General features: G+C 42.2%; 1 protein-coding gene across 1 annotated transcript; it reads right to left on the reverse strand.

The window, feature by feature from the left end:
- Nucleotides 1-1,316: 1,316 nt before the first annotated feature.
- pgr (progesterone receptor) lies at nt 1,317-10,597 on the reverse strand. Its single transcript, XM_061216791.1, has 8 exons — nt 9,651-10,597; nt 8,945-9,054; nt 7,746-7,862; nt 5,911-6,216; nt 4,874-5,018; nt 4,166-4,296; nt 2,271-2,428; nt 1,317-1,517 (listed from the first exon to the last, which is right to left on the reverse strand). The coding sequence occupies exons 1-8, from the start codon at nt 10,535-10,537 to the stop codon at nt 1,362-1,364; spliced, it is 2,010 nt and encodes a 669-aa protein (XP_061072775.1). The 5' UTR covers nt 10,538-10,597; the 3' UTR covers nt 1,317-1,361.
- Between the last annotated feature and the right edge of the window lie 6,347 nt (nt 10,598-16,944).

The following is a 16,944-nucleotide window of genomic DNA, read 5'->3' on the forward strand; positions in this document are numbered from 1 at the left end:
AAAGCTGAGAAATGGAAAGAGTTGAGGTATTTGGGATCGGGACACTGTCAGGCTTGCTGTGTTCTTTTCAGTAAACACAGGAGAATGTGAGGTGATCCTGACCTTCCTCAGGGTCATTCCTGTTTCTGTTTAAGTCTTAAAATTTGACATTTTTCCACACAGAGCATCTGCCAGGAGGAATGGTCCTGGTTAGCTCCATTGTGTAACTTTATTTAACCATTTATCAAATGCAAGACAATTTCAACAATGTATAGACTTTTTTTTATTGATGATAGCTACTGTATTTGGTACATTTTACAAGAGGACAACTGCATGGCACATTTTAAAACACCCTATCCCGACAAAGCATTTTATAAAATATCAGAATATATTCTTCACTTTTCAAAAATAAACAAGAATAAGATATGAAGCAAGTAAGGATTTTCAAAGGTTTCAGCTGTGAAGTGAAAATCAAAGAGCACACTTAAGCACATTCATTTAAGTCCCCCTGCAAATGCTGAGCACTGCACATCTCCTTTTGTCAGTTCTGTCTCACTGAAATCTCCATCTCACGTCAGAATATTCTAACTCAAAAGCAAGTACAGTTCACTCTCAAACACAAATGATAAAAACCATGCCATGGGAAAAAACAAAATGACTTCCATGCCATTTTCCAAAGAATTCCATTTTTTGCAGATACAAGATTTATGCACAACACGGACCAAGTATGATGGCCACCATAAATATTACATTCACATAAAAATAAAATAAAAGATTCTTTAAAGACCTACGTGAATCAGCATAAAGCAATCTCCACAGCAGTTCATATTCAGAACCATCCCAGTTCCATAAGCAACTTAATGTCTGAGCACATTAAAACATGATACAGATAATCTGATTAGCTCTGATTATTAATCTGACATGTATCACTGGCTAAAACATGAAAAAAAATAATCTGATTGCAAGAAACCTCCCTTGCAATCTCCCTCGCAATCATCAGATCTGGGCCTCAAATCCACATCTTTTCTCCCAGGTAATTAGCTGAACAATTAGTGCAACTGATTGGCCAGACTGGCCTGAAAGGAAACGGGTGGGTGGAAAACCAGCAGTTCTCAGACCTTGAGGGCTGTAATCTCATGATCCTTGCACTAGTGTCAGGGATTCTCTAAAATACCTCTGTCACATTATTCCTGACATAAAAAAGGCAATCAAATGATTTACTGTTAAAAGTTACTGGAATGTTCTCATGTTTTCTTGTTATTCTTGTATCATATGCTGTATTCTCCCTGACTTATTATCGGATTTCTCAGGATCCTTTGGGGGAGGGGTGCGGGGGTTCTCCAGGGGGGGGGCTCTGACAGGATCCAGATTGGGGCACGGCTTCATTTTTTGTGAAAGAGGAGGGGCCTCACCATGCCGGCCAGGACCGTGGGCATCTGGGAGGTTATGACCTCTGACATCATCTCGGGAAACTCCACCTGCATGGCCTCTGCCTGGATGAAGGTGGTCAGACAGTACAGGTTCACCTTCCTCACGATCTGCCAGGACAGGTCACAAACCAGAGTCTTATCAGCTTTCCGGCAGAAAAGCACACTTTCTTATAGCACATAGATGGTACATCCCCCCAATTTTTCCTAATTAACCTGGGAATACTGATTATCAGACCCTAAATCAGTGGCAATCTTGCCTACTTCCTGCAACTGCAACTTTCGCTGATGCGAAAAATCCGATTTCTTTTTACATTTCCAATTTTGTAAGATGTGTGTATTGGTAAGCAACAAGATAGACTTCACAGTCCAGTGTGTTGACATTTGTGGAATGTTATTTTTTTGTCACAAAGAATAAATATTTACTGGAATCTAGCATTCTTTACCACATAACCTGATCATACTCTGCAGTTCGGAGTCTTTCCGAGAGAGCCAAGATGCATTTTCCTGAAAGTAGTTGCTTACGAGATGTTTTGTGCCACAGAATACAGGGGCTGGCCTACCTTGTGCATGGTGTCCATGAGTTTGGTCAGGGGGATGGCCTACCTCGTGCATGGTGTCCATGAGTTTGGTCAGGGGGATGGCCTACCTCGTGCATGGTGTCCATGAGTTTGGTCAGGGGGATGGCCTACCTCGTGCATGGTGTCCATGAGTTTGGTCAGGGGGATGGCCTACCTCGTGCATGGTGTCCATGAGTTTGGTCAGGGGGATGGCCTACCTTGTGCATGGTGTCCATGAGTTTGGTCAGGGGGATGGCCTACCTCGTGCATGGTGTCCATGAGTTTGGCCAGGGGGATGGCCTACCTCGTGCATGGTGTCCATGAGTTTGGTCAGGTGGTAGAAGCGCTGGGAGCTGGCCACCACACCCTTCTCCCTCAGCTGAACGGCTTTGGAGAGCTCGCGGATGTAGCTGTGCCGCATCTCGTCAAACTGGGCCTGGCTTTTCAGGCCTTCCAGCGGGACTGGGGGGGGGGGGGAGGTGAAAGGTCAAATGCGTCACACCTCTGACCCCCTTCCGACACCCTATCCTTAGCCAGTCTGGACCCATACCAGAAACATAAGAATAGATCATTCTAAAATATTCATTTAAAATATATCAAGAAGGCATATATTAGGAATATGGAATACGTATTATAAATGCCTTCAAAATAAATGTTTATTATATAACATATGAAAAAAAAAAAAAAAAAAAAAAAATGTAGATTGTGCAAGTACATTTCTGTGTCCTATCTACTCAACTCTTCAAAAACAAAATTGCTAAAAAAGGTCACATGCTAAAGTTCAATACTCAATACCTTAAATACACAAAAAAAACATTTAATTTTGTTATTGGGGAAAGACCGTGGTCTTGGAAATTATATAATTTCTCTCTTTCTCCAGCTTGGTCAAGATAATGACCACTCCGCTCCACCACTAGTCTGTGCTATAACGTTGCCGCTAGGGTGAATTGCTAATTGAAAGTTTCTATTGTTGCATAAGCAATGGCGGCTGCCCATTATATCCCGATAAACGAAGAAACTGCGATTGTTCGCCTATTAGGCTAATGCTCCTCTAAACTGCAACTGTTCACAACCAAAAATGTGTCTGAATACAGTCATGAATATCTGCTTGATAGCTAGATTTTGTTTCGTTTTTCGCAGCTGACCATTGTGAAATCCGTTGTATTGTAAGAGGGCTGTATTTACACAGCAATTACACAATTGCGGATTTGGAGGTACAACGTCCTCTCTTTCACAAGGTAGGCTACGTTGACGAACTTGTAACCATAGTAGCTAGCCAGCTGCTGGCTAAATGCCCCGGGCGCCATCGTGGTGTTTGTTGCTGCCTATGCCATGGCGTTTATGTTGTGTCCTAGTCGTGGATGTGTGGAGGGTGGTCATCTACGCCCATTCTCTCCTGTCTACTAAGCTTGTTTGCGTCTGGTAGATGTCAAATCCCTGCTGAAAAACAAACGGCTCAAACTAGGTTTTGAAACAGTTGGCAGCTGGTCTGCTGTCGAATGCTCACGCCTGACTTATTTAACTAATAACGTACGGTAAGGTTAAAAATGCTGAGCACGTTTGTTCTTGTTTTTTATGTGAAATATAAGGACAATGATGTCTCAATTTGGCTAAACTGCATATGGTCAAAGATTCGTCTTTTAGCTGCAATACCTGCTAAGTGGTCTTTTGGGATCTGGTCTGTATTTCAAGACTAACTATGAAGGAACTGTCAGGAATTAGGCCTACACTGACCATGCCCATACTAAAGTATTATTATTATTTTCATTGCTTGCTCTATTGTCGCTGGCAGCCAATGGCTGTTGGTGTGTGAATGAGGAGCGGCAATTGTACAGCGCTTTGATTAAAGGCGCTATATAAATGCCAACCGTTTACCGTATTGTTTATTTAATATTAATAATAATAAAAATTATTATTATTGTCATTACTATTATTATTATAATCCGCAATAAGTCATTTAAAAGCTTCCTAAAAAGCTTTTAAATGATGTGATTAAACGGCTCCTTTTCAAGGACTGAACCCAACACTCCTCCCTGCCCATATCCTCTTATCAAGCTTTGTGTGTCTTTCTGAGGGAGATTACCGTATCTACAGTGAAACAATCTGTAAAAAAACATTCTCGCATTGAACGCAGGTCATGCCGTGATGTAAACGGCCAGTTTCTGAGCAAGAGGTGGGGAACAGTGCGCACAGACCTACCGGTGTTGAGTAACAACAAGACCTTCATGCACAGAAACTCCTCCTTCGTCACTTGAAGATTATCAAATTCCTGTGGGATGATTTGCATTGCCATGCACAGGTCAAAGATGGGAGATTTCCTCATCTTCTCTCTGGAAATATTTGCATTAGGAAAGATGGGAGTTATAGGTGGCGGATAGTAGGATATCAAGCTTTGGAATTCATACGCTTCCTTGGAAGCTTCATTGTTTTGTACTGGAACATTGTAAAAATATATTTTTATGAATTTCCAGTGCTTAATCAGTTAGCCCATACAGCAATAGTGTAGCATAAGGTTTTGGCAGCTGGATTGGTAAACAGGTTAGATTCCTCAGTGGGAATGCCACTGTACCCTAGAAGCAAGGTAGTTAACCTGAATTTCACCAGTGCATGTCCAGGTGTATAAATATGTAAAGATTGCAAGACGTGGGAGTCTAAAATATCAAATGCAAAAACAACCAATGTTTTTAAATAAATATCAGAACCCTGCAATTCTGAGCTCTCGTAAGCAAACTGAAAATGCAAAATTCTCAGTGTGTAATCAACTCTACTGCAGTCTGATAGGGACTACATGTACACTATTAGATGTAAACACGCATGATTTGTACTGAACATTTTGCTGTTTATGCTTGTGAGGTGAATGATTAGCTAATCTGTAATGGATGCAAATGAGCATGGCTGTATACTTACTCACTGAGAATGAGGTCTGGTGCAAAGTACAGAAATTCTCTGGTCACATTGAGAAAGGACCTCCATCCCAGTGAAAACACCATCAGACTCATCCAGGAGTACTGGATCAGTGTCATCTGGTCATTGATATGCAAGTTGCGAAATCCTTTTGGGAAACAAAATACATGGAGAAAAGGGTGAATGACCAAATTAACTCAATTTTCTAGTTTCAAGATCAGGGGGGTTGAACGGTGAAATAAGTCATAAACCAAAAAGACGGGGGCATCACAGAAAAAGGTAAGCCTACAGAGTAACATAACAGAAATTATCATTTGAAAGGATTCATTCTGTTTAATGTGCACTGTGGATAGCCTTTTCACAAATTGCAAAAAGATGAAAGCTCAAAGCTACTAAATATCATGGCTACATAATAATACGTAACGACTAACAACTTGTCATCTGTTAATGGTTTTTATGGACCAAAAGTCAGGAAAGGCTTTGACCTTTCACACATGCAGGAGGGATTATTAGTTGAAAGTACTGTGCTGGTGTGTGAATTGTGTAAAATCTGTGGACTTTCCTAACCCCCCCCCCCCCCCCCCCCCCTCCAATTCACAACAAACCATCTGTGGTCCGTTTCCCTGTTAGCGATCATGCCGTAATCCTGTCCATGAGTCTCACCTTGCTTTGTTTCATTTGGCCGCGGTAAATGTGACATCTCAAATTTCGTTACTGATGTCACGTGGTCAGCTCGTCTCGCATTAATCGAGCTCACAGGTATAATTGCTGCTTGTGTAATATTACACCACTAAAAAAAATGCACCAGATAGTTACCCCTTCGTTTTGTTTCAGGGTTCTCTGACCTGTTCTCAGCTTAGACTCAAACCCAGGTGTGAGGTGAGTCAAGGACATGACCACCTCGGCAAGTTCAGCAGTGGGCTTGCATTACTTCAGCTTGTGCGCTGTGCTCGGTGCTGATTGGTCAGCATCGTCGATTGGGCAGTGCTGATTGGTCAGCAGCATTGATCGGGCAGTGCTGATTGGTCAGGGACTCTTACCTGGGAGGGACTTGGACCAGCGGACGATCCAGAGCAGCTGCCTCTCGCAGAGCCGGTTGAGGCTGTTGAGGAGGAGGTGGGGCATTTCGGGCTGGGCGCTGTCGTACCCAGAGTACACCACCTCCGGCTCGATGTTCTCCAGGATGCTGAGGATCTGCGGGGCGAACTGCAGCTCTCTGACCATGGGCATGCTGGGGAGGGAGGCCAGGGCCTGGCTCTCGAAGGACAGGCCCAGTGTGGAGTGCACAGCCAGGGACTGGGCCAAACCCAGCGCCTTCAACGCACTGAGCTTCTTCATCTTCCGACCTGTGAAGAGAGACGCCAGCCTTCAGCCCCGTCCACACCAACCATAACAAAACTATAACTAACGATATCAATGTGAGCATCCACCCCAAGAACTATGACTATAACCATAACGATATCGATGTGAGCATCCACACCAACAATGATAACTACAACGATGCGTTTCATCGGATTTTGATTGGCTGTCAGCATTTTGTTATTCTCGCAGTTTGAAAAAAATCGCTCAATGTCATACCAACGATATTGCTCATAACCGTCATTCTCGTTATAGTTGTGGTGTTGACTCCGCCATCCACTTGAGTTTGAACAGTTCTTCAAACTACACATTAATAGTTCTAGTTATCATTCTTGATGCGGACAAGCCTTTGCACTGGACAGAGCAGGCTTTGCACAGTAGGTCATAGCCATGGCAATGTGCCTGTGTACAATAGTCACCAGTGGGCATTGTACAATAGTTGATAAAAGTGACCATTTCTCAAGCCCTCCTGCCTGGAGGGAAACGGTGATGGCAGGGTGTGTTCCTTCAGCAAGTCATCCACCTACGGGATGACTTGATGCAAGGAATGCATTCATCCCTGTGTGCAAATCAAATATAGATATTTTCACCACATCTGGGTCAAATGTGAAATTGTTTTGGATTCAAATACTTTTCTACGCTTTACTGAGCTTGTCTGTTGTATTGGAACCTATGAAATACTCTCAAAAAGTGCAAACCCTGCCTTCTGGTCCTCTTGGCTTGATTGCACCAGGCGAGATCAATCAAGCACAGAGAAGTATTTGAATCCAAAGCAATGATGCATTTGACCCAGTTCTCATGCTTACAACATATTTTTTTCTATCTGTTGCCTGTAAATAAACACTCATGTCCTTGAGTGAAAAACAACCTCCATGCATCCATAAAGGCTCTGATTTATTGCATTGAGGAACCCTTTTTTGTTATTCATGGTACCCGCTGCCATAGGTGCTAAGTGCTCCAAGACAAGGAACCCTTTTTGCCCAGCAAAGAACCCTTGGAACTAGATTGAATTCTTCTTTGGAATCACAGGTTTCCTTTTGGAAGCTTTTTTTCTGAGAGTGCATATACAGTGCAGGTGCAGTCTGTAAGTATTTGGACAGTGCTGCAATTTCTGTTCTTTTGGCTCTGTCCACCAGCACATTAAATTTGAAACACAACAACATATATGATGTTAAAGTGTAGACAGTCACCTTTAATTTGAGGGTATCTACAGCCATATTGTGTGATCCGTGTAGGAATGGAATCCATTTGTACACATAATCATTCCATTTTAGGGGACCGAAAGTTGACCACTCCGCTGTGTCTGACTGGTCATGGATCCTACACAGATCACCCGATATGGCTGTAAATGCCCTCAAATTAAAGGTGACAGTCTGAACTTTAAACTCATTATTCATGGTTTCATTTCAAATCCAATGTGCCGGTGTACAGAGCCAGATGAACATAAATTGCAGCACCACTGTCCAAATACTTACGGACTGCACTGGACACGCTGGTCCACCCAGAAGTGAGTTACCTCCAAGGATCATTCCGGCCTGGTAGCACTTTCTCAGACGACACGCTGGGCAGTTCTTCCTGCGAATCTTATCCACGATGCAGTCATTTCTCCCAGCACACAGATAGTTATGGTGCCCTGAAGAATAAAACTGTGATGTCAGTGCACACCAGGGGGTGAAAGTCTAGCCTTTATGTGTTCATTTTTCATATTTGGAAGGGAAAAATAAATGTGTTTGTGAGACTATTAAGATTCACTGATTTACACCGAACTGCTCTTCCATATTGGGAGAAGGAATCTTTTATAGTGAATGGCAGAATAGATTTGGGTCTGGCTAAAGAGATGGGCCTAGGGCAACTGAGGCTTCTCTGTACAGTATTTATCTTTAACAGATAACATACAGATATGCAAGTGATGAAAGGACACGGTGTACAGTTTTGAAAGTGACTGTAAATGACCTTTTAAATTCATGCATCAATGCTTCTTCAAAAACAATGTATCCGATTTGTAATGTATTATCACTGTTTAGCGTTTTGCCTCAAATTCCTCATAACTTCTGAAGACAAATCACTTTCACCTCTATCGTTTTAATGACAAAGCATAGGCCGATTGTTTGTATTTTGCCTGTTTGCCATTTTTATTTCAAGTTCCAGGAGAAGTCCTTGGTGTCTTTGTTGGAACAATTGTTGCATTAGATGTTTCAATGCTGCAAAATCCAAATGCAGTTTTACACAAGGAATGTGTTGTTATAACTTAAAAATGTAGTAAAAAGGAATGAGCAATTTAATTGTGGAAGATAAGTGAATTGGATTAAGTTATATTACATTAATGGCATTTGCCAGATGCTCTTATCCAGAGCGACTTACAGTTGATTAGACTAGGCAGGTGTCAATCCTCCCCTGGAGCAATGCAGGGTTAAGGGCCTTGCTCAAGGGCCCAACGGCTGCGCGGATCTTATTGTGGCTATACCCTGGATCGAACCACCGACCTTGCGGTCATGTACCTTAACCACTACGCTGCAGTTTAGTTACCATTTGAGTAAGCTGAACATTTTGTTTTATATTGTAGAGAAAATAATTCGACCCATCGCCGTTCACGCCTGACAAAGTGACATTTTTAAACCGTGCCCCGGCTATTGCCTGAGATCAAAGCTTGTCGGAGTAAGAAGCTGTGCAATGCGTTGCCTCTGAATCTCCAGGCCTGAGAATATGACCGCTCACCTTCAACGGCTCTCTTGTAGAATACTTTGCAGCTTCCGCACGTGAGAACCCCATAATGACACCCAGACGCTTCGTCGCCACAGATAAGGCAAATTTTCTGGGACAAAACCCTGGGGACCAAAACTGGTTGAAGTTACTCTACATCAGCGTTTACAGTGTAAAAACAACAACACAGAATTAATATGTTAATCGATTAATTGCATCTATTGATAAATTGCATGGTTATGTTTTCTCGAATAACGAGCACACCGTTTCAACCAAGACTGTCCAAGTAATTTTGTAACTGTAAATTGTAATGATAATGTAACCTAACGCGCAACACAGAAATACACAGCATTTTCAAGTAGTTTCTCCACGTCTGAATGCGAGTTGCGTTTTTTCCTTGCTGAAGAAAGCGGGTATAGAAAGTGAAAATAATATACTTGTTACCATTAGATATATTTTTTTAACTTGCTGTATTATATTATTTGACGTACTCTGATGCGTCTACGTTTAAAGGTATGTCCACCCATTCCACCCATGTGGTTTCTAGACTATAATCATAAAACCCACAACGAATGAACTACAAAAATAATGTGCATGATTCAAAGCACAGAAGATTCTTAGCCTGTGTCACGGAATATGACCCTTTCGTCTCGCTATACCTGTTCAACTGATCATGCTAATATTATGAACCTATTAAACACGCGGAGGACGCTTCACTTACCCCATATACACACACTGCGTGTTCGAGGAATTATGTATCCCATATGTATTACGGATATCCCCATGAGGCAGATAGCCAGTATCTAAGTGCTGTTCCTCAGACCGACCTGCTGACTGACACCAATTTTGAGATTCTGTGGACAAGGGCACAATCGATAATTTGGAAAATTCGCTCTTATACATAAGTGAGCTCTGTGGCGACTGCTGTCCATATCTTGTGAGACTACTATTCGCAACTTCATCGACAGGATAGGGCAAACTAAATGGACCTTCCGTGATTTTGGGAACCGGAGGCAATATATTAGTCCGATTACAGTCCGTGAACACATGTGCGGGCAGATGCGCCGATGAATCCTCGCCATACGAGTTATTCAAAGTTGTTATGTTCCCTGATAGTTGAAAGTAAGCCAGAGTGTTTTCCGTTAAAGTGGGCGACTGCTGCTCATCTTTAATAAACTTGCATATTCCAACTGACGAAGCGGTAGCTCCGCTCAAACTTGCCTTTGCGCCTGGAGGTAACGCGAGTTCTGTGGTGTCCGTCAATGATGCTGTCCAAGGAAAATGTTTGGGCTCTTTTCTTCCAAGTTCTCTAATGTTATATGTGGCAGCGTTTTCAACAACTGAAACGGTTTTCCCAACCTTTCTGTCATTAGTTGAGTTCGCTCCGTGACACATCGTGTCCACGTTTCCAGAATTACGCATTGTAGAAGAGACGGAGGTGTGTGAGTACATAGGATTTTGCGGGACAGGGAATCCAGTCATGTAGCCACAAGTAGAATCTGCAAACGGTTCAGTTAAATCGGTGTCAGTTTTAATAAATTTCTCCCGAGGACTTGACGCTTCTGCTGGCGGCGTTGCTCCTAACGTGTCCCTTGTCGCGCTATCCATGTTGTCACCGTTTCGAGCGCAGAATGCAGTTTTTCGTCAGACAGTGAGCATCCTTTCAGCAACTAGACATTTTCCTGTTCGTTGTTTACCATTCCCTTTTCAATATACAACAGTTATTTTTTTAAATAGCCTATATGGATATGCTGTATTATATAAATCAACCGTTACACAGTTATTTCCCATGCGCGTAAAACACCATTAATGTACTCACAGTAAAGGCTACATATTAAAACAGAGGCATTGTATAAGAATATTAACGCGTAAAATGAAATAAAATAACTATCCCATTGACACATGTAAACTTAAAAAAACTACGTCCCTGGCGTGTTGTTTGTGTTGATGTAGAAATTTGGAGATTTAATCGAAAATATCCCATGAAAGTCCGTGGCGTCCAACTCTAAAAATGATAGTGCGGAAGAAGACGCGCGGCGACCTCTCTACACTCGGAGTCCTTCGTGTGTGTCCTTGTTACTTCAGCCTGGTGAAGGTCTCGGGCGTCTGTGTCTTATCAGAGTCAAGATATGAAACTCAAAACCCATCTGTTTTGCGAAGTAGCCCACATAGGCGACACATTTAATGAGTAGGCTATTGACTATTTTCTTTCTCTCGCGTATATCTTATCTTCTTCTTGGGTTGGTTGATTTGAAGTTACTTTGCGTCAAAATGTATATTTTATCTTCTAACCTATAATTGGGAGAGCAGAACATACGTACAGGAACAGAATAACATACTGTTAACATCTTGCGTCACTGCCATCATTTGATTACACGTAGAACACAAAAAAGGAAGACAAATAGGCGTAATGTGGTGCTTAAAATGAAATGCTAAGCACAATTGCATACACCATATCTTTAAACAGATACCTGTCTAACGTATTGTGAGTGTTTTACGTTTATAAAGCTTCCCAGGTTAATTGTGCGTCACCCATAAACAACGGATTGTTTTTTTTTTGTTGTTGTTGTTTTTTTTCATTTAAAGGAGGCCCCCCTTTTAAATTGCAATATCTCTGTGAATTTCACTGTCAGTAGCAGTAATTACAGGGAAGTTCGGTTGCAACTTGCAGTTAATTACTTTGATTATACGAAATGGGGGTTCTCGGGTTATTTCAGATCTATTTTCTGGCGATTATAACGGAGAAATCATTTCTCCCATTCTAACCAGCCTCAACACACACACAATCTTTTTTTTATGTTTATTGGTTATTGGTTTATTTGTTTGTTGAATAAATTTTTCTACGGTACAGTAAAATTACATTAGGCTAAGAATTCATGGCTTTGAATTTTTGGAGGAGCAAGAGTTTTTGGTATTATGAAAGCGAGTAGCGTACAACAAAGGACCGGGAAACCTTTTATCTTCTAAAATGAAAGGCAGGACTCATGTGTTCAGGGCAGACAAAGCTCCACTCTAACACACTCCAATATAATTATCAGATTATCAAAGGCAGTGTTTATGTATGTGGAGTACGATGTCCCTGCGGTCTACAGTGTAACAGAGAATATGATTTTTGTTTTTTAGACATATAGAATTTAGGTATGTGCAGCACATTAGCAGCACGGCTCGATCAAATGGCTAGAGGTGTGAAATAACTTTGTGGGATATTGGTCACCATTTTGCGCAAAGGTAAAGATTAGGATATAGGTTACCAAACCTGCGTCAAGTAAGTTATTGAAATACTCTTTTTATATGCAAATTAAAAATGTAAATAAGAATGTTCAATAGAGAAGTTTAATAATCAAAAATATGAATGTTTTGGAGCCGCGGAGCCGCGGTGGCGCAACAGGCTAAGACGCAGCAGACTTACGGTTGCAGTTTGCTGCAGTTGCACACCGGGGACTGGGGTTCGATTCTCGGTCCTGCCAAAAGCCAAGTTTGGCCGGCTCACGTGGGACAGCAATAATTGCTCGCTGCTCCAGAGGGAGGGACTTGGCAGGGTTATTAGATTGCCGCACAATAAGCACCTCGAGCGCCTCGGAATCACGGCAACGGGCACGAGACGAGACGGCTTGAAGAAGGCGTGTCGCTCTCATTCGGGCCGCCGAGGGACGGGGTACGGGCGGTACATCTAATACGACTACCTCCAATTGAATCAGACGAGGTACAATTGGCTACCAAATTGGGAGAAAAGGGAAAAAAATCTGGAAAAAATTTATAAAAATATGAATGTATTTTTTATTTTATTTTATTTATTTATTTATTAAGCGACTGCTCATGCATTTTCCCGTAATCTGCATGATTTCCCTGGTGTCTAACGGGTTAACATACAGCGGGTAAAATAAGTATTGAACACGTCACCATTTTTCTCAGTAAATATATTTCTAAAGGTGCTACTGACATGGAATTTTCACCAGATGTTGGTAACAACCCATGCAACCCACACATGCAAGAAATCAAACCATAGATGTCCATAAATTAAGTTATGTGTAATAAAATGGAATGACACAGGGAAAAAGTATTGAACACACTTAGTTAAATGTATTTAATACTTCGTACAAAAGCCTTTGTTGGTAATAACAGCTTCAAAACGCCTCCTGTATGAAGAAACTAGTTGCATGCATTGCTCAGGTGTGATTTTGGCCCATTCTTCCACACAAATAGTCTTCAAATCTTGAAGGTTCCGTGGGCCTCTTCTATGAACTCTAATCTTTAGTTCTTTCCATAGATTTTCTATTGGATTCAAGTCAGGTGATTGGCTGGGCCATTCTAGCAGCTTTATTTTCTTTCTCTGAAACCAAGTGAGAGTTTCCTTGGCTGTGTGTTTGGGATCATTGTCTTGCTGAAATGTCCACCCTCGTTTCATCTTCATCATCCTGGTAGATGGCAGCAGATTTTTATCAAGAATGTCTTGGTACATTTTTCCATTCATCCTTCCTTCAATTACATGAAGTTTGCCAGTGCCGTATGCTGAAAAACAGCCCCACACCATGATGTTCCCACCTCCAAACTTCACTGTTGGTATGGTGTTTTTGGGGTGATGTGCTGTGCCATTTGACCTCCAAACATGGTGTGTATTATGGCATCCAAAGAGTTCAATTTTGGTCTCATCTGACCAGACTATATTCTCCCAGTATTTCACAGGCTTGTCTAAATGTTGTGCAGCAAACTTTAAACAAGCTTCAACATGTTTTTTCTTCAGCAATGGAGTCTTGCGTGGTGGGCGTGTATACAGGCCACGGCTGTTGAGTGCATTACTTATTGTTTTCTTTGAAAAAATTGTACCTGCTAATTCCAGGTCTTTCTGAAGCTCTCCACAAGTGGTCCTTGGCTCTTGGACAACTCTTCTGATAATTCTTTTGACTCCTCTGTCAGAAATCTTGCGAGGAGCACCTGGTCGTGGCCAGTTTTTGGTGAAATGATGTTGTTTCCACTTTCGGATTATGGCCCCAACAGTGCTCACTGGAACATTCAGAAGTTTAGATATCCTTCTGTAACCAATGCCATTAGTATGTTTTGCAACAATAAGGTTGCGAAGGTCTTGAGAGAGTTCTTTGCTTTTACCCATCAGATGTTTCTTGTGTGACACCTTTTTATAAGCCATCAGTTGGGACCGAACCAGCTGATATTAATTTGCACTGACAAGGGGCAGGATTGCTTTCTGATTACTGATAGATTTCAGCTGTTGTCTTGGCTTTTGGTGCCTTTTTGCACCTCCATTTCTTCATGTGTTCAATACTTTTTCCCTGTATGTGTGGCTTGCATGGGTTGTTACCGACATCTGGTGAAAATCATGTCAGTAGCACCTTTAGAAATATATTTACTGAATGGTGACGTGTTCAATACTTATTTTACCCGCTGTATTTCAAATAGTATTTGATGCAGCTCTGTTGGTCATAGGCCTTGTTAATCATATGGGTGCAGTCCTGAACTATGACAGGACAGAGCTTCCAAAGTGACTCACAGGTGACCATCTGGGAACCCCCAGAAAGTCAGAGAAAAATCAGTATAGTCATATTCACATTCAGCGCATGGTCCACATGGCAAGGCTAAGTGAGTTGTAGTTGTCTTGGTATGGTAGTTACTGACTTGGCCTATATGCCTTATGTACTGGACATATGTTTGTGGCTTTACAACCAATCATATATGAATTGTACCTTATAAAAGCATCTGCTAAATAAAATGTAATTTAGGCTAATGTAAGTGAGATGGGGTGAGGGGTCTAGTATGTAGGTTGAAGTTATTTGACATGTGTACAGGAGTTTGAAAAGCCCTGTACATACATTCATTCTTCCTAACACTATACTGTTGCACTATACTATACTAATTGCAACAATAACAACTGCAGCAATACCAAAGGGAGCACACACTGTTCTGCAGGCTCATGTGAGTAGCCTGTTTGCCTCTGTGTCAACAAAAGTCTCGTCTTAGATACAATTTCAAGTTGAAAATCACCGCTACAATACTGTATATCCATATTTCTGTCAAGAAGACAGAATTTTAACATTATTAGATTTCACTGTGTGTTAATTGTGTGATTTGTTGCTTATTTCCTGCTCTCTGTGACTGTCATGTCGATTTTGATGATTGTATCAGCATGTTGTGTTTAGCACAACCAGGCCATTATTATTTATTCTAACAGATTAAAACTGCTAGATGACACCTACTTTGTCCTTGCCTTCAGTAGAATCCCCTTTTCTCTTGGCCGTTATTCAAAATCAAGTCATCCTATTTCTTTTTCTGTATTTGGATCTCTCTAATTCAGAGGCATCGTATGTCTTATCGCAGCTTTGATATACACATGCTGGATATGAAATACGCTTGTATATTATCTGCATCGTTTAATGTTTCATATTAAGTTATGCTGGACAGAAAGTGGTTATAGGGTTAATAGTATCAGCAGTATTATATAAGTGGAAAACCTCCAGTGATATGGGTGTAGTCCTTCCTGACGGCTGAAATAGATCTGGGAATATAAAGATGAGGCTCATATGTTCTCCCTGCTCATGGCTGGGTGCGGGTTTTTGTCACCTTGACGACCAGGCTTCATTTCTAAAGAGGTGTCCTTGTGTTGTGAGAGAGCCTTCAGTGAGGCATGTGTAAACCAGGGGCTTTCAAATCTTCACACGGGGCCTTCTGTATTCAATTTGTACACTGAACAATGCAGGAATAAAACGCATCAATGGCAATTTAATGTGTTTATGTACGTATATTGTATCAGGTACTTTTCCCTACCTTTTTCCATTTTTTGTTCCGATACATTATTTGCAGCGTGTAGCCTAGCGGCGAAGGTACATGACTGGGACCCGGAAGGATGTGGTTCAAGCCCCGGAGTAGCCTCAGTAAGAACCACACAGCTGTTGGGCCCTTCAGCAAGGCCCTTAACTCCACATTGCTCAAGGGCGGATTGTCCCCTGCTTCGTCTAATCAGCTGTAAGTCACTTCGGATAAAAGTGTCAGATAAATAACAGATAATGTTTTGTGTGATGTGCATCACACAAAGCTAGCGGCATGGCTAACAGTCTGGGCTAGTGAGGGCCGGGGTTGGGTGATGCACTCCTATGGTGCTTTCGTGGCATCTCCAAAGTCGTCAGTTTACGACTTTGGGTTAGGAAAAGTGCTATTGAACGGCTATGAATGTTGTTTCCGAACTGGAATCTTCGGCACCTCCGGAAATACACAGAGTCGACCACAAACGTGTCACAGCTGAACAAAGCATCAAAGTTGAACATGGTGGAGTTTTTGTGACGACACCCATTATACCACGCATGCATGAACACGGTGTGGTTGGAGTGAGGTTAATTATGTTTTGAACCTTTGACAGGAGCAGTTAGGCAGCATTAGTCACAGTGTGGCGGTGGAGGTGGAGGAGGAGGAGGTTAATCAGGGTGCCAGGTTGTCTGAGGGGGTCAGGCTGCCCTGTCAGGAATGAGAGCAGGTTACTGTGGGAGAGCCGGAGCCGGGTTTCTCATGGAGAGGTTACTGAGAAATCGGCCTGCGTCAGCCATCCGTCACTCTGAGGGAGGGGAGGATGAGAGGTCAGGCTGTTCCCTTGGCGATGGCGAATCTGTTATTGCCGCAACATTACTGCGACATTAAAAAGCAGTGAGTGAACACTTGGCCACGCTTCGAGATCCGGGAAATGTGGGGTGGGAGCTCACCGCGGCTTCACCAAACGCACTGTGGTTTTATTTATAATCTGCCGCTGCGCTCTGAGGTTTTGATGTGCAGCTCGTCACTGTACGCCACTGCTCTGAGAAATGGCTCCGAAGAGCTGAGACAGCTGTGACCGGAATGTTCTTGGCCTCCACAGTGTCCCCTGTGTAGAATTGCAATATTGTTTCCTTTTAAATGTCACCAGCTCTATCAAAATTGACCCCAAAATCAAAAGAGGAGAATGTAAACTTTCTAATGACATGAAAGTTGTCTCTCTTCTCCAGATATCAAGGGAGTTGTCCCTTTAATTTTTAGTGCCA

The sequence above is a fragment of the Conger conger genome, chromosome 13 (genome assembly GCF_963514075.1).
Source record: "Conger conger chromosome 13, fConCon1.1, whole genome shotgun sequence".
NCBI classification, from domain to species: domain Eukaryota; kingdom Metazoa; phylum Chordata; class Actinopteri; order Anguilliformes; family Congridae; genus Conger; species Conger conger.